Below are 18,943 nucleotides of genomic sequence, written 5' to 3'. Positions count from 1 at the left end.
CCATCCACAACCACTGCGGGAACACACATTTTTCCCAAGTGACCGGAGGTTCCAGGGGTGTAGTCTACTCCTCTGTAGGCCTTAACAGGTGGACAAAGAGCTGATGATGACTGTGAAGGAAGAGCTAGAAGACTTTAACCTACTGTCAGGTAAAACACTCAGTCATCTGTGTCTGTGGACAAAGACCCTGAGGTGGGCTCAGTTAATGTTAAAACTTTGTCAGATGTTGGAACATCTGAAATATGTGCCTCACTTTAGAAGTGAGGGTAAAAGACGTTTTCAGGTGGAGAATATGTGACCAGGCTTCTCTTTAGATATAATTTTATTGTACATGGAATCGATCGCTTTAAACCAGCAACATTAAACTGGTGAATGTTCCATTATTTCATTAATGACCAGTTACTAAAAATAGAAAAAAGTCAGTTAAAACTGTGACACATGGATCTGTTTAATATCTACATAACAGCACAAAACCTCAGGGACATCTCTTTCAGTTTCATTGATGCAGCCAGTAAACTATACTGCAGGTTTAAGTGGAAGGTTTGTTTCTTCTGCAGGTAAAGCTACAGATGAGGTGCGTAGGTGTAGGCGATGGTGGTCTGGAGGCTCTGCAGCGGTGTTAGCGTGTCCTCGCTGGCGCCCGGCCTCTGTGGGATGTTAATCATTTGCGACAGGTCGTGCAGATTATCAGGTATTAAGTGATCAGTTTAATTGCTCCCTTGTGTCCCAGCAGTTGGCTTCGCTGCACATTGTCAGCTCCTGTCGTCTGTTTGTGGGCCTGGGGGAGCTGCTGCTGTCAGGTTACCGATGTGGAAAGGTACGTTTGTTTTACGTGTAGTAGACAAACTCACGATAATGACTCTTCATCGCTGAGCCGGGTGCAGGCGGAAGCCAAAGGTTATGCAGAGTGATCAGATCTGGCAGCGTCTTGCTGTACTGATCCAGGCTTACAGTGAATGCATCAAATACCCAAGTGAGTCTGAGCATTTAGATCTGATTTCATGCGTGCACTGATGTGTTTGACAGGAGAGATTCTCATTGGCCAAAAGAAAAATCCAACTATAAATTAACTATAATGGAAATCTATAAATGGAATAAAACGAGACTCCACACCATCTTTAGGACACAGAATTTCACTGTGCACCAAAACTGGAGCTGTTAGCCGTAAAGCAGCCATATGATTGGACATTTTAACATTGAGTGGCCTTTTTTTTTTTTTTTTTCCTTTTTTGCCTGTCCCATTTGGCTCTTTTGCATCAGAATTATTGTCTAAAGGCAAAGGAAGATGCCCGACGGATTTACTTTACCAAATGGACCATCCCAGCCTTGCCGTAATGGTCTATTTGATTCACCTTTTATTGTTTATTTTATTTTATTTTTACTTGTTAAATACGGGACCGACTGGGGAAAAGAAAGAGGGAAACAAAAACAGGGGGGAAGAGGGACGGGGATAAAGGGCAAAAAACAAAAAAAACAACAAAATAAGCAGACAAAAAAATCCATCTATCAATCACCTGGATCACCTGTTGAGAAAGAAAAAAGAGAAAACAACCAGAAGAAAGAAAAAAAAGAGCAGCATAATAAACAACATCACGATAATCTATGTGAATATGACAGTAAATACTAAATATTAAACATTATTGTGCAGCACATAAGATCAACAGAACACAGTGTGCTTTGAGGTAGGAGCCCAAAAGGGTGTAGTTTGTGGGTGTGATCACCCGTGTGTACACCTGTGAGCATGGACGCGCTTGTTTTTAAAAGGTTCCTTCATGTAATGATCTGCTAGAGGGTGTGGGGGGGCCACAGCCCCGTCCTCCAGGGTATGAAGCAGGTATGGAGGAGATCAAAACTCCAGACATCCAGAGGCCCCCAGAACACAAGAGACCAAGGAAGACCAACAGAGGGGCAGCTGCGCCACTGTCCCAGAAAGAGCTGAGGAGAGTCCCAGATGAGGGGTGGCTCAGCAGCCGCGGAGCAGAAGCCAGGGGGGGTTGCAGTGACGTGCCCGTGAGCTCCGCCAGCAGCCAGCTGTGCCAGAGTGACCGAGCCCCAGGCCGAGAGGCCGAGGGCACCCCACCCCCTGAAGTGGCCCAAGCGAGCCCCAGGCTCCAGGCCCCGACAAGCAGCCATCAAGGAGTGAGCCGGTGTGTACCTGGATGCCCATCCCCGGACACAAAGAACCACCAACGCACCGATGTCTGAGGGAGTCCGCCACCAGCAGGGGAAGTGGTGGTGGGGGGAGACAGGCCTCCAAACCTTGGAGGGCCTGAGGTGTCCCCAGAGAGGTGGCGCCTGATACCCAACCTGACATATAGACACAGACATACAGGCACACACAGACACAAACATCCATTCCCACCCTCATGCTCTCATATGCACTTACTCCACACTCAACCAACGTGGAGACAGACATAAAGAGACGCTGTACACACGATCACACTCCCCAAGCGTACTCTACAAACCAGGTCTAGGTACCCTTGCCCCTGGAGGGGGGAACTGCACCCAGACCCAGGTGGTGTTACCCTTTTCCCTGTGGTGGGGAGAAACAGACCGCCCCGACTCCGCAGCAGCAGGGAGGCCCCACACTCCAGACCGCAGTCGGACGGCCAACTCCTCCTCCTAGTCCTAGCCCCCCTGCTCCAGCAGGTCGCAGAGAATGGGTGTGTGAAGACTCCAAACCTCCCTCCGCCCGCTCATTGTAGTGTTGATGCATGTGTGTTCTAAGGTGCATTTAAAACCCAGGAGGGCATGGAGCTACCTGCCAGAGAGCAGCAGGTAAGCGCATGGTCCCTCCTGCTAGCCCTCAATGTCTACGTGTATTTAACATTGAGAGCCAACAGAGCCCTTAATAGGCCATGACCGCAACCCCGGGTTGAGCCCTCCAAGGAAGATGCTCCTGGGGAACCCCCGATGCCCCAAGCCTGTCCCTACCCCCACACCAATCACAACAGCAAAGGTGGGACCAAACTATGCCCCCCACCCCCAGTAGGTGATGGAGCTGATCAAAGGAGCCCAGAGCAATTGATCTGAAGTGGTGGCAGAGGCTGTATCAAGACTAATGTAATCTAATAGATAATTTCTATATTGGTTAGAATTAAGATTATTTTTATTTTTCCAGTTCATGAGGACAGTTTTCTTGGCTATGCATAGGGCAGTGAAAACCATATGGGCGATATTCTTTTCTGAAGTGACATTATCTAAGCTGCCCAACAAACACACTAAGGGGGAAGTTGGAATGTTACATTTCAGACACTTCGATAAGTCTTCACATATCTCGCGCCAAAACTTCTGAACTGGTGGACAGAACCAAAGAGCGTGGATATAATTGTCCGGTGAATTGGTTTGGCAGTGTGAGCAGTTGTTGGTAGACGTAAAGCCCATCTTGAACATCCGATGACCTGTATAGTGCACTCCATGTAGTATTTTGTATTGAATTAATTGAAGACTGGGATTTCTAATTAGATGAAAGGTTTTTAAGCAAATCTGAGACCAGAAGTTTAGGTCTAAGTTAACTGATAAATCCGCTTCCCATTTTGCAATAGGAAGTGATATTGATTCATCCGTTTTAGAAAGCATTCTGTATATTTTGGATAGTAATTTGGGGGTTTTAAGAGTAAGAAATTGAACCACACTTGGTGGTGTTTGTAGTTCAACTTGACCCGGTTTAAATTTCTTTTTTACTATGGATTTAATTTGTTGATATTCTAAAAATCTTTTCTTGTTGATCCCATATTGTGTAACTAGTCTGTCAAATGAAATAAATTCTGTTCCTTCTAGTATATGTTCTAAATATTTGATTCCTTTACCACTCCAATCTGAAAAGTTTATCATATTATTGTTTTGTAATATGTCAGGGTTGTTCCAGATAGGTGTACGTTTGCATGGGATTAATGAAGACTCCGTCAATTTTAGAAACTCCCACCATGCTGTCAGAGAAGAGCTGATGTTGATGCTTTTAAAGCATTCATGTCGTTGGATGTTTGAGCTGATAAATGGTAGATCTGAAATCTCTAGATTATTGCAAAGTGTCTGTTCTACATCTAGCCAAGGTTCATCTAAGAGGGTATGTTTTAGCCATCCTGAGATAAACTGAAGCCTGTTGGCTAAGAAGTAGTGCTGAAAGTTAGGCAGTTCTAGTCCTCCTTTATCCTTGGTCTTTTGTAGTGTTTTTAAGCTTATACGTGGGGGTTTATTTTTCCAAAGGAATTTGGACATACATGAATCTAGAGATCTGAACCAATCTTGTGGCGGTTTAGTTGGGATCATTGAGAATAAATAATTTATTTTTGGTAAGACCATCATTTTTATAGCGGCAACCCTTCCCATGAGTGATATGGGTAGACATTTCCACCTAGCCAGATCACCTTCTACCTTCTTTAAAAGTGGGATATGGTTTAATTTAGTTAGATCTGCAAGCTTGGGTGAAACATTAATACCTAAATATTTTATATCTCCAGATTGCAGTGGTGTAGAAGAGGAATTATGGAGGGAGCAATTAATCTGAAGGACTGTCAATTTTGACCAATTAATTGAGTAATCTGATATTCTTGCAAAAGAGTTTATCAATGCTATGACCCCAGAGATATTGGTTTGTGAGTTTTGGAGAAAAAGTAACGCATCATCTGCATAAAGGCTGATTTTATGTTCCACGTTCTTGCATTTTATGCCCTTAATTACTGAATTCTGTCTAATTGCTGCTGCTAGTGGTTCAATAAAAATTGCAAACAGTGAAGGGGAGAGTGGGCATCCCTGCCTGGTGCCCCTCAAGAGACAGAAGCTGGAGGATGTTTGGTCATTTGTTCTGACACAAGTTGTTGGGGAGTTACATAATATTTTTAACCAGTTAATGAAAGAAGATCCAAAACCAAATTTGTGTAAAGTTGCAAATAGAAATTTCCAGTTAACTCTGTCAAATGCTTTTTCTGCATCTAAAGAAAATATTGTAGTTTCTAGGTTTTTACTGTATGAGTAGTCTATCAAATTAAGTAATCTACGTGTATTTGTTGATGAGTGCCTACCTTTTATGAAACCAGTTTGGTCAGGATGAATTAAGAGGGGGTTATTTTCTCTAGTCTCTTTGAGAGAGCTTTGCAGATTATTTTAAGGTCTACATTTATAAGGGATATTGGACGATAGCTTGAGGGATATACAGGGTCTTTGCCTGGTTTTAGCAGGAGACTAATGTTGGCAGAATTCATATTTGATGGAAGTCTGCCCTTTTCTTTGATTTCCAACAATGTTCACTGAGTGGCCTTTAAAGGAGCTGCAGGCTTGGGCACGTTCACGCTGGCTTAATCTTTTAACGAAACCTGCTGGTCACCTGATTTAAGCACCGATTGGAAAAACGTGCTCAACTCACGCTTCATCGAGTGCCGGGTCTACACACCAAGTTTATTTCAGTTTATGAAACAGCTGCTGAGAACCTATGTTTCTTTTAGCTGTCATGAAGAGGCTTCCATGTTTTTTGTGGTTTTGTGCTAATTTTTCTGAAGTCTGGAAAAAAGAAAAAGATGACCTTTGAGAAAGGTGGAGACTCCAATATGGCCCTCAGGTAACATCTAACAGTTACAATACAATAAACAAAAAAACAGACTCATCTGGGATGGTGGGAAAGAGTCTGTGGTCCCAATGTGTTGGTCAGTTTCTGTTCAAGCCGAGTAACTCAACAAACGTAGACTCTCATTTATCAGCATCAACTGAGTCCATTTGGTTTCTGGGTGACTTTATTTTGCTAATTATTGATCTACTTTGTTGATGAATCATCTCGAAATAGTAGGTTAACGTATGTAGAAGTGATTTTTAGTAGCTGGTTGCTCGACTGACGTTTGCTGCTTGGAAAACTGTCCAGCTGTATGATGTGCAAGCATCGGGTCTCCTTACAATATATTTGGTTCCTTAAGATGGATTATGATTTCAAACTAATCCTCTTCACAGTGTGACCTTGACTTCACTGTACATTATCCCTTACATAACACAGTATATGTAGGGTCGCCCTGAAAGCTGCGCTGCTCAAAGCTTCTGAAGAACTGAGATAATATCGCAGCTTTAAAACCGCCCTCCCACGACGTCTCACTACCTGGTAGATATCCTCAAATGCTTCTCAGCACACAGAGTGGAGGAAATAACTATTTATTATTTATATTCCCGACTGAGTTGCTTACTTACAGAAAAATGAACAGTCTCCGATTTTTATGGTAGTCTAGGAGCTTGGAAAGACTACGATGACCTGGATGACTGAGAACCTTCACAGACAGATTTTTATGCTAGTTTTTGATGGAGGAAAGGCATTCGATAAAAATTATACAATAATTTACATATCAGTGTGTGAAATAAACCAGTCAGACTTCACGTTCCTACAGACTGGCTTTTAACCCATGTGGCACACAGACTTCAGTCAATCAGTCACTTACAGATCCTCCTGATCCCAAATCGCTATTGGTGTGTATAACACACACCTGTCCACAGAATCAGTTTCATCCATTCTAACCTCTTCACACCTCAGAGAAGACCAAAGAGCTGTCTTAGGACGTCAGCATCAAATGAGCATCATAGTCTGGAGCTCCATGCAAGATCTCATCTTATGAGTGGTGGATCTCCCCAAAACTACATCTGATCTGATCTGAGGGCCCAGAACATCATTGGTAGCACATTGCACCATAATGGACTAAAGTGTTGCAGTACCCACAATACCCCCTCCCCGCCACCCCCTACAAGAAACATCACACTGCTGTGCAGAAGCAGCTGTTCCTCCACCAAGTACTAAGTCATGTTTTGCTTGGAGATCAAATGCATTAAAAGCAATTTATAACTTCTATGTTATGTGTTTTTTTTTCTGGATTTTTGGTTGTATCGCTCTTAAAATACAACTTCCATAAAAATTAGAGAAACAAACAGATTCAGCAGGAGATGAAATCATTATTCCCCGCGCTGTATCAGGGCAGCTATGTTCCAACGTAGTCTGAATGAACTAAACAGCAGTGACTCAGTGTCATTGGAATGATTTTCTGTAACTCTGATCATGAGCCACTCAAAACCTTAAAGTTGTTTTGCTTTATTCTATTTATTCTGCTGGATGGTTTTACTTTCATCTGTCAAACTGTGGGACACTCTTCTTTCTGGAAGTCTTTTATTTACAGTAGACTAGGGTAATGGTATGTCTACTTCCTGGAGAGTGGGCTTCACTTGGTTGGGTCTTGCTTCTGTGGCCTGTTTCCATCGATGATATTACCCATGTGTTCTTTAGTTCCAAGATGTAGGAACCTCATTCTGGTTGCGCAGTTTCAGTTTGGCCTGTTTCTCTTGCTCTGGGAGCTTCTTTACCTGCAGCTTGTAGGTTTACAGCAACAGCTTCCAAACGCAAATGCTGCTTTGGATCTTTGCTGTTTGTCTGTGAAGGTTCTCAGTCATCCAGGTCATCGTAGTCAAAGGAGCTTGCAAAGAAAAGCGTCTGGACTTCTTTAAGTTACTTGAAGACGTTTCACCTCTCATCCGAGAAGCTTCTTCAGTTCTAAGGTCAAATGGTGGAGAGTCCCAGATATAAACCTAGTGGGAGTATCACCCCACAGAGGGACAAAAGGACCCCCTGATGATCCTCTAATCGCCTGAGCCAAGGTGTGAAACTGGGTGTGGGTCCCAATCAGCCAGAGTTTCGGGTGAGTTCATTGTGAAACCTGGCCCCACCTTATCATGTGAATTCCTGAGATCAGATGGCCCAGGATGTGAGTGGGTGTTAAGGCGTCTGGGAAGGATCTCAAAACTGGATTATAGATGGCAGAGAGTTGGTGTCGTAAACCCCGCCTCTGTTCAAAGATGGTCGCTCACAGTGGACATCTTTGCTGTTTGTTTTATTTCCAACCATTCATCCATCCATTCATCCATCCAACCATGCAACTATCCAACCAACCATCCACCTAATCATCCAACTATCCAACCAACCATCCACCTAACCACCCAACCATCCACCTAACCATCCAACCATCCAACTATCCAACCAATCATCCAACTAACCATCCAACCATGGAACTATCCAACCAACCATCCAACTAACCACCTAACCATCCACCTAACCATCCAACCATCCATCTAGCCAACCAGCCATCCAACTAATCATCCAACTATCCAACCAATCATCCAACTAACCAACCAACCATCCACCTAACCACCCAACCAACCATCCACCTAACCACCCAACCATCCACCTAACCATCCAACCATGGAACTATCCAACCAACCATCCAACTAACCACCTAACCATCCACCTAACCATCCAACCATGCAACTATCCAACTAACCATCCACCTAATCATCCTACTATCCAACCAATCATCCAACTATCCAACCAACCATCCACCTAACCACCCAACTATCCAACCAACCATCCACCTAACCACCCAACCATCTACCTAACCATCCAACCTTCCATCCAACTAACCAACCATCTAAACATCCATCTAACCATCTAAACTGCAAACATGACTGTTAAATCAACATATGTATGAAAAGCTTTCTCTTTGCAGCTCCAACTATCCAACCAACCATCCAATCATCCACCTTAGCATCCAACCATGCAACTATCTAACCAACCATCCACCTAATCATCCAACTATCCAACCAACCATCCACCTAACCACCCAACCATCCATCCAACCATCCACTTAACCATCCAACCATGACACTAACCAACCAACCATCCACCTAATCATTCAACTATCCAACCAACCATCCACCTAACCACCCAACCATCCAACTATCCAACCAACCATCCAACTAACCATCCAACCATCCATCCAACCATGGAACTATCCAACCAACCATCCAACTAACCACCTAACTATCCACCTAACCATCCATCTAGCCAACCAGCCATCCAACTAACCATCCATCCATCCAACCATGTAACTATCCAACCAACCATCCACCTAACCACCCAACCATCCATTCAACCATCCACCTAACCATCCAACCATCCACCTAACCATCCAACCATGCAACTAACCATCCAACCATCCACCTAACCATCTAAACTGCAAACATGACTGTTAAATCAACATGTGTATGAAAAGCTTTCTCTTTGCAGCTGGTTGGTAAATTAAGTTTAAATGAAACAGAGAAGCACAGTACCCTTAACCTTTCCTAACCTAAAAAAAAGACCTTCCAGGTAAAGTTGCAGAATTTATTTGGTGCTTGGTTTTAATCCAGTAGACCTCTGAAGACTTTTAGGTGGAAGTGATTATTGTCAGTCCTCAAGGGGGCAATATAATACACAAAGAACTAACTGGATCCTTTGCATGACCACTGTATGAAAAAACGTGTCATCTGCAGAGATGTGTGTCACTAAAGAGAGAGAGAGAGAGCAAAACAGCAGATGCACCATGTGACCGTTCATTTGCTATTTTTGGAAGTGGTCAACATGATTATTTTGAGTGTAAGTGAACCCAAATTAAAGGATCAGCTCTCTCTTGTTGCTACTCCCATAAAACTGACACAGCATCTGTTTCGATGTCTTTAGTCGGTGTTTGAGGGAGGCATCAAACTGAGCTTAGAGCCCAAAGATTTAAAAAAGCCTCTGGGCCCAGCCTCGAGTATTCATGTCAGTCTGTCCGTGACAGGCTTTGCTGCCTCTACACGAACCTTTGAAACGCTCAGACACCAGCATGTGACTCAAACTGCCGCTCAAACTGACTCTGTGCTGACTCTGAGCTGAGACTTGAGAACGACCAGCAGACAGCAGGATCATGTTCACTACGTCGGAGTCTCTTCAGCTTTAATCTGAAACCTTCTCACCCACAAATCTCTCAGCAGAAGCACAAAACAACTGCTCCGTAATGTTCCTTTGATTATTTCTAATCACTGTTTGTGTTCGCCCGAGCCTCCAAACATCCAGGTCGCCACATGGTTCAACCGCCTCGTCGTTTAGGAGGCGACAGATTTTATTGGTTGGACGTAGCCGGGTGGAGGTGGGAGGGAGAGAGGGAGACAATGCCAAAATCCTGTGATGATTTGATTATTTTGTGCAGCGGCGCTCTGAGGAAACAGAGCGAGAGGGGCTTTGGCTGAGGGAGGATGTTGATATGTGTTTAAATCTGTTGTGTTTTTGCTTGTTGCCAGGACGATCATGGGCCCACACGGCATCAGCCGAGCCGTACAGAGGCTGGAGTTCTGCGACTGCAAGAAGGGACTCGGTGAGCATCTTTCCCTCGACCTTACTGACCTCTGAGTCCTTATTAACCGCTCCTCCTTCAGCCGCAGCTCAGCATCTGAAAATGCTGCGATCGCCTGTCACAACTAGATGAAGAGCCAGTACAGCCTGAAAGCCAGGCTCTTTTTTAACTGGAGCTCATCTGTGTGTGTTCACAGGTGTTAAAATAATTGGGGGCTACAGAGAGCTGACAGGAGAGGAGTTTGGTATCTACATAAAGCGAGTGATCGCTGGTGGGCTGGCCGCTCTGGATGGTAGCTATTCTTCTGGTATTTTTTGTGGATCGGTTACTACAGACACTGTTATCGTCCCTCACTTTGCCTTCTCTCCGTCCGTCTGTCTGTCACTCTCTGTTCCAGGTCGGCTTAAGTCAGGTGACCTGATTTTGGATGTCAATAACATCAGCCTGATAGGGGTGACCAATGAGAGGTGAGTCTCACTGTTGAGGTATTTTAGAAAATGCAGCATGGCGGTCTCGCATCACTTGTTTATTTGCACTGTTTGAATTGTGAAGCTGCATGGACTGCAGAGTGTTGGTGTCCATCACACTTTATGTGAATGCTGCACGTGAAATTTTGCAGCCTCAACATCTGCTTTAAGGTCATCAACATGTTGGCATTTTTGAGTAAAAATGACCATATTTGGACAAGAGGGTGGAGTATTATCAGCTACTTTATCTAATTCAGTTCAGTTTTATTCATATAGCAACAATTTACAACACCAGTCGCCTCAATGCTCTTTAGTTTATAAATTAAGAAATTAAGACTATAAAATAAGACTTATTAAGACAATAATACAGAGAAAGCAACACCAACAATCACATGACCTCCTATTAGCAAGAACTTGGAGACAGTGGGAAGGAAAAACTCCCTTTTGAACCTGAGTTAGTGTATGGGAGCATAGACACAGATACTTGCTAATCTTGCTAACATCAAAATAAACATGTACTGCACCAAAGCTGTTAATACAGTGACCTCACAGCAGCCCCATTATTGGTCATATGATGTCATTAAAAAGGCTCCGACAGCACAAACACGGTCCAGAGGTCCAGTTCAGGTGAAGCTAGCAGACAGCTACCAGCTACAGCCGCCTGTGTCACCATCCACCCTTCACTCAAAGAGGCCACACCCCTAATGATGCAACTACAAGCCTTAGTGCAATTTAAACAGGTGACCTATAGAAACACTCCCTGCTGTTTTTTAAGGGAGAAACTGCAGTTAATGTGCAGGAAATAAGGAAAACAGGAAGTTTTCTATTTCGGGTTTTTTATGTCATGTTTAGCACGACCGCTAAACGCAGCAGTTTCCTGTTCCTGATTTTTGTCTATGACTGACAATAGCCTCACCTTCACATGTAAACACTGCAGATAATTTAAACTGCAGCCCGAGTGTTCATTCTGAGAGCAAACTTTGATTATAGCTGACTAAATCTAAAGTTGATTCCGGCGACTGAAGTCTAAATGCAGGTCTAACCTCGTCGCACCAGGAGATTACTTCTCATTGGATAACTTCCAAACTTGTCCCGCCTTTCTGCTCAGCTGAATCAGTTTTGATTGGATCTTGTCTCTCCAGAATATTTTCATCTCATATTTATTCGTTGACAGACTGTTGATTCATCACAGTTTGTGTCCTTGTGATTAGATTTTATTTTGTTATCATCTTGTTTTCATCAGAAAAAATGATGATGAAACTTACTGGTCAAAACTGACACTGGATGGTACTACCTGCTGAAGTATGGTTTTTATTAGCTGGAGACACCAACGTCATAAACACTGATGATAACCAAGTATCACAGTTCCAGTTAAACTTAAAAATCAGTTTCATTCTTTAAACAGAGGCTCGAAAGTCGTAGATGGAACGACAATCACAGCTATCGATCATCGGCCACACGACGGATACTAAAGTTCTTTTGAACTTTTCAGTAGGAGCAAAGACTTTTGGGCTCGAGTCAGTTGCTGTCAGCATCTAGTGGCTGTCGGTGGTACTGCAGTCTATTTGTCCAATAGGTCCACAGAGGATGTTTCCACCAGGCAGAGATGTCCTTGAGTTTCACACATGGACTCTTTATCTTCCATCACACGCTGGTAATGTTTACTGCTCGATTCTGCTCCCTGATAGGGCGGTGGAGATCTTAAGGACGGCCTCAGTCTCCAATCACATGTCCCTGCTGATCGCCAGAGATGAGGAATCCAGGTAAGGAGGTGCTTTTATTCTGAAATTATCCCTCTGATTTTACTGCTTTTTCTCAGTCTGGCTGAGCTGAGCATGTTTTCTGAGGTTATCTGAGGACGAACTCGGTTTGTCTGATGGTGATGATCTGTGATCAGCAGAGCAGCTGATTGAAAGTCATCTTAGAACAGAACATCTGAGCTGAGCTGCAGGGGTGACTGCCAGGCCGGGGGGTTGATGCTGACAGTCGGGGTTATGTTCCTGCAGTGGGTGGACAGACAAGCGAGCCTTAAAGTGTTCAGGGTCACAAGTTCAGGTGTGCAGACACTTCTCCAGTCACATTTTAATGACTGAATGGAGCATTTAAGCTTCTTACGCTCCCTCGTTCAGTGTGAGTGGAGGAAAAGTCGGGTTTTAAGCTTTTTCTAAAGAGGCTCTTCATAAAGATGGAATCTGCTTTTATTCCCACTGAGACGACACTGACGTTCTGCAGCTCTGAGGATGGGATTTCAGCTTTCCGTGCTCCTGGAAACGAGGCTCGTCAGTGGTTTGATTTGTCCTTGGAGCGAGCTGTGAGGTGATGTGTGAGGTAAACTGACCTGGCACTCTGCTGGCCCCTGTGCTTTTTCACGTCAGCTCAAACACAGCTTGACACAATAGGGACACGGGGCTGTCTGTCCACAGGGTCTCTGCTCTGGGAAAGAGCTGCAGCTGCTCAGCACAGAGACATGACCGGGGATCAGACCCCCTCGGTGACATCCTGCTATCTCTGTGGGGAGACAGTTGCGTCATGAAACTGTACCGTCAGTCTGTGAAAGCACGATATGTTTTATTTGTTTTCATGAACTGGATTCACTTCAAGGGTCAAACATGAAAAATGTCACTAACACTGCAGTTCCTCTGACGTCCAGCAGAGGCTCCAGCAGCGAGTTAGACCTCATAGACTGTTAAACCTTTACAGAAGAAATAAACATGGTTATAACCTGTTTTAATAGCTCGACTGTTTATAGGTTTAAAGTTTGCATCATTAGGGGCGTGGCCTATTTGAGTGACAGGTGCTGTTGCTTTGTGGAGAAGTAGTTCAGTTTATTACACATTTTTCCAGCCAAGCCTGCTAGTGTTAGCTGCATGAGCAATTTATATAAAAATTAGTGCTGTCAGCGTTAATCTGACGTGCACAGTATCAATGAGTTTGCCCACGTTAGCACGTTGATGCCGTCCAGCCCCACGCACAGGGCGATCCGCGGCAGCTCATTAATGGAGGTTTGCCGCGTTAATACAGTTATGGCGTTAATGTCATTTTAACGAGATTAACGCTGACAGCACTAATTAAAATGAACCAAAATAGAAAATGCTAATAGCAGGACTCTGAAAAGGAGCCTTGTAAATCCAGTAGGTGATGGTAAGGTGGTTCTTTGATGTGCTGATGGCTTTTTTTAACAATGCAACTTAATTAGAGCTGGAGAATTAGCTAACTAGCTAGTTTAGTTATAAAGTTGTATCCGCAGTTCACAGTCATAGTAAAGGGATGCTAATTTTGGCTAACAGAGGAATGTTATGTACCCCACTTTGCAGTTATTTATTTGTAAAAAATGTTTGGAATCGTGAATGATTTTTGTTCCACTTCTCACATGTGCACCACTTTGTGTTGGTCTTTCACGTGGAATTCCAATAAAATTGATTCATGTTTGTGGCTGTAATGTGACAATGGAAAAGTTGTCACATTACACACACATGTACCTCCTTACATTCTGAGTCCAGCCAGAAGCACGCAGGTTTGAAACAACAATTCAAAGGTCAAACAGAAATAGTGACATGGTGCTGCAGGATTTAACTGGAACACTTTAACAGGAGCTGCACCTTACAACCAGAACACAGGTGAGCTGCGTCTCCTGTTGCAGACTGACTCAGATTGGTTGCAGGTATTTGCAGACATTTGCTGATTTGTCTGAGATTGCAGTCACTCTGGACGTCCTGCGCAGTCGCTTTAAAATCATCAGTGTTGAGGTCGAGCTCAGAGGTCGACAATGTTGCAGGCTCTGCCTCCTCACAGCCAGTTGGACACCTCTGCTGTGTACGATTGGCTGAATGCAGCTAATCTATGGGGACAGATCGGTGTTAAAATAAAACTATAAATGATTTGTGTTTAGTATTTCACAGATTAACAGCAACATCTATAAATGACAAATACGCACTGCTAATAACTCTGCAAGCTGCTTTTACATAAAGCTGACCTCAGTCTCGGGTCACCACACGTTCATTTTAAATGAGCACAGAGGCCACGGGGGCGGGTCAGAGTCCGCAGAGGAACAGAAGCTGATTTAAAGAACAACAAAGAGATCAGCAGCTTACAGCAGCTGACAGGAAGTGACGTGTTGTTGTGACTGCAGACGAAAGGTCGCCCCACCTCTGGCACATTCTCATCCCTATTGTTACGAAACCTGTGTGTGTGTGTATACTCGCCTCACAGCTCCAATGTTGCCGACGTTTGTTTCACACCTAAAACTAATGATGATGATTATCTGCAGCCACACGGTTCCTGCTGAGGACGCCGTGATGCAATCAGGCGGGGGCAGGGAAGGGGGGTGGATGGAGAAAACCAGAAAAACAAGCATGGAGTTTAAGCTCATTGATGGAGGCTTGAATTGGAGGGAATATTGTGGAAGATTATTTTTAAGCTGCTGCAGACGGTTGGGGGGCGGATCCTCGGGTGGTTCGAGGACACGTTTAAAAATTGATCACTGATCTGATGAGTTTTTCTCTTTCTTTCATGTTTTGAGTGAGTGGTGAATGGACTGATTCTTATATAGTGCTTTTCTACTTTCCCAGAGTACTCAAAGTGCTCTAAACCACATGCACCCAATCGCAGCCATTCTCACAAGCACTTTCTGGGCACTTATTGCTTTCTAACTACATTCACACTCTGATGGATGCATCGAAGAGCATCTTGGGGTCAGTATCTTGCCCAAGGATACTTGGCATTCAGACTGGAGGAGCCTGGGATCGAACGACCGACCTTCCAATCAGTATGTGACCTGCTCTACCTCCTGAGCTACAGCCATTTAGGTCTCTGTTTTTGCAGTCCATGCCCACCCCATCGTCCAACCCCCCCACCCCCACAGAAGAATCTAAACGCTAGCTCAGAGTCGTTCACTTCACTTCCTGGACGAGGTCTTTAAGCTGTCCCACTGCAGGCTGGCTGTTCACGAGCTGGTCCTGGAGCTGGTTCCAATCCTGATGGGAACTTGCGGCTTCTGGGTTTCACGTTTCCGTTGTTCCTCGACCTCCTCATTTTCTTAGTTTTCCTCCACACACACGTGACTATTTCCTGTCACTGTTTCTTCTCATGTTTCATTCCAGCGTCGGTATTTCTGCTTCATCTCCGCCTTTACACTCAAAATAAAACTGCCCAAAAACGCGGACTTTGACTACCTTACAATTATATTTTCCATATTATAATAATTACACAGTAAACTGTTACATTTAATGGAGTCTGCTCAAATGAAATTTGATTTGCATACATTAAGTTTATTCCGAGCACATTTTTCTTATTTTAATGAATAAATGTCTTTCCTACATTTCAGTTGATTTTCACTCTGAATCATTGATTTGTGTTTATTGAGGGTGAGGAAGCGTTTTTATGATCTTCAGGTCTTCACGACGGCGTCCTGGTCTCTGACCTTTACGTGATACTTCCTGGTTGCTTTGCCTGACACTCTACGTTTGACCTCATCCTTCAAATACATTTAATTTAGAGCTTGATCCTGGTCTCCACTGAAGCTCTCACAGATACAAACGCTGTTCTGTGCTCTGTCGTCACGTCAGGGTGAAGCGTCGACCTGCTGATTCATGAAATGCTTTCTGTCTTTTGATTCCAGGTTTGCCTCCAGGTGATCTCTGATGTGATTGGTTAGTGGTGTAAAAGGAAACGGTGGACGGCTGCAGTTTAGACTTCTGGCTTTACGTTTTCTGTTGGGGGGTTAAGATAATTCAAGAATTCCAGTTTTTCCAGCAGCTGTTTGAATGTAAGCTGAGGGTGGATGGAACCACAGACATCTGATCTCTGAATGGTTTTTCTCAATGATCGTGCAGATCCCATTTAAAAGGCATTAACAGCTGATCGGATCAGACCGTGATGGCTGATGGTTTGAGTGAGACTGACGTCCGGTTTCCTCGGTGTCCATGTGAGGGAGACAAACTCTCACAGATCTCACAGCTCGCTCTCCTCAAACGCCTCAGTGCTGAACGCCGTCCAGCGCAGGCCGCCATGTTTCCAAAGTGCTTTCCTTTGGAAACGATGTCTTTGAACTGCAGCTCATTGAGCACGCAGCAGGAACATCATTTAAATGAAGCACATCTTTAATGTATGTCGGCTCACAGCCTCCAACAATCATCATTGAGTGCTTTTCTTCAGATTTCCAGGAAAGTCCGACGCTGTCCGAGTTCTCGCTTATCGTCCAATCAAGACATTCATTTTTCTTCCTGGAATCTGCAGCTTAAGAAAAACTGTTCATGAACTAATGACAGACGGATATTTTAAATCCAGGCCTGTGAAATAAACTGCATAGACATCCATACTGGTTTAGCAGTTATTAGCAGTTCTTTTATGTTTTTTACATGTGAATTAAAGTCTTGGACAGAAATGTCCTTAATTCCTTCAGTTTCACCACAAGGACTGGGTTTGAGGTTATGACGAGGGTCTTTGAGAAGTGAATCTGAAACAGGGCGCTGTGATGTGTTCATGTGTCCTTCAGGAGGGAGTTCGCTGAGCTGATGGAGAAGTACAGCTCCAACCACATCACGGCTTCAGGACGAATCTCTCCCACGCAGCTGTCCACAGGTAAAACCCACCATCACGTTCGACATGAACATTCGATCCAGGACAAACCGAACCCTCAGACAGCCCTCTGAAGACATGACGACGATAGACACGACGGTACTCCAACAGCTCAAATGCCTGGAAATTCACAGCATGTGACAAAATCGCTTTGTGGTCACTTTCCAAAACTAACAGTCCTTTTAAAAGAGTCCATTACAAGTTTAATTTTTCATTTCCATGTCTGCGTGTCGCAGAACTGCGGACAAAACATCCTCACTAAATATGTTCTGACCCAAAAATGTCCCCAAATTCTCGAAAAAGTAAAAATAATAGTTTTACAAAGGTGTTGCGACTTTCCAAAAACATCACCACTTCTCAAAAATGTCCACATTTTCCAAAAATATCTTCACACTCTAAAAATCCTGTTACTTTCTAAAATAAAGTCCTCTCATGTTAGTCTGGTCCTCACAAAGTACAAAGTTTCAGTCCTGAGTCACTAAATTGATCCTGTGTTCCAGTTTTTCTCCATCCCGCCGCGTCCCATCGTCCTCCGCCTCCCTCCGCCATTACATTTCTTCTCTCTCTCCCACGTCTTCCTGCTCACCTCGCTTCATTCTTCTTCTCGTTTCTTTAAAGGGAAGCTGACGGACACGGCCTCCTCCTCCTCCTCCTCCCGGTCAGAGAGCCCCCAGCTCCTCAGTCCTAAAGAGGGGGTCACGGCCTACACCCACACCGCCCCTTACCCTGCTAACCCCGCCTACGCCATGCACACACCTGTGCACGCCTTCAGGTAGGATCTAAAGAACAGAAATAACTCCCTCTCACGGTGATGCCTTCACTTCCCTGTAAACCAGAAAACATTCGACACAGATTCTGATTGGCTGTTTTATATTTATTATTAAAATACAAATAGTCTCAGAGACATAAAAACGCATAGAGAGCTAAACCCGTCCTGCAGTGAGTCTTCATGAGTAATTTCAACTTTCCAGCTGATTTATTCAGAGTTTTTAATGAAACCAACACAGCTGTTAAGCTGTGAAGTCCTTTCTTTGCCACTTTACACGCCACCTTCTTTACACGCTGCCCCTGTGTCACATCTGTCATGTAGCGCTGCGTGGCAGCAGGACGAGGACTCGGGCGAAAGCTAAACTGATAGCGGAGCTTTAATCACTGGAGAAAAAGGTTGAATACAAAAACAAAACTAGAAAAACGCTAAGAAACTAGGAACAAGAAAACCTGGAACCACGAGGAGACATGCACAGCACACAGAGAGGGAACATGAGGGTTAACGAGGAAACACAAGCAGGACAACGAGAGGACATGAACAGGTGGGACAAATGAGACCTAACGACACAGGGGGGAGCAAAACTAGATACACTGCACACAGGAAAGGGACTATCAAAATAAAACAGGAAGCACGACACTCATAAAGACAGAAATAAAAAAGTGTTAAAGTAGAAACAGCGACGTGCTGTCAGACCAGAGCAAAACTCATCCAAACTAAGTAACAGGACAGCAGAGTCAGCATCCAGATCTATTCAAGTACTCGTGATGATGGAGCCTGGATCATATTATGGACTCATGATGGTATATATCAGTTTAATGTTCCAGCCTGAGCATTACAGGCTGGTTAGCTGTAGTTATAACATGCAGTGTTGGGAAGGTTACTTTTAAAATGTATTCCATTACAGAATACATGCCCCAAAATGTATTCTGTAACGTATTCCGTTACGTTACTCGATGACAGTAACGTAT

General features: G+C 44.1%; 1 protein-coding gene across 1 annotated transcript in view; it reads left to right on the top strand.

Moving 5' to 3' along the window:
* stxbp4 (syntaxin binding protein 4) overlaps window positions 1-18,943 on the top strand; it is a 52,718-nt gene that overhangs the window by 4,214 nt on the left and 29,561 nt on the right. The window contains exons 2-7 of the mRNA XM_086304906.1: window positions 10,111-10,184; window positions 10,360-10,455; window positions 10,561-10,630; window positions 12,319-12,393; window positions 17,124-17,209; window positions 17,825-17,978. Of these exons, the coding sequence (XP_086161032.1) occupies window positions 10,111-10,184; window positions 10,360-10,455; window positions 10,561-10,630; window positions 12,319-12,393; window positions 17,124-17,209; window positions 17,825-17,978 (555 nt within the window). The remainder of the gene's footprint in view (window positions 1-10,110; window positions 10,185-10,359; window positions 10,456-10,560; window positions 10,631-12,318; window positions 12,394-17,123; window positions 17,210-17,824; window positions 17,979-18,943) is intronic.

This window comes from Aulonocara sp. 'chitande type north' Nkhata Bay, linkage group LG8, assembly GCF_057382095.1.
Source record: "Aulonocara sp. 'chitande type north' Nkhata Bay isolate Kocher_YH1m ecotype deep benthic linkage group LG8, A_spYH_male_GT1.1, whole genome shotgun sequence".
NCBI classification, from domain to species: Eukaryota; Metazoa; Chordata; class Actinopteri; order Cichliformes; family Cichlidae; genus Aulonocara; species Aulonocara sp. 'chitande type north' Nkhata Bay.
This window is presented reverse-complemented; position numbering and strand designations above follow the sequence as displayed.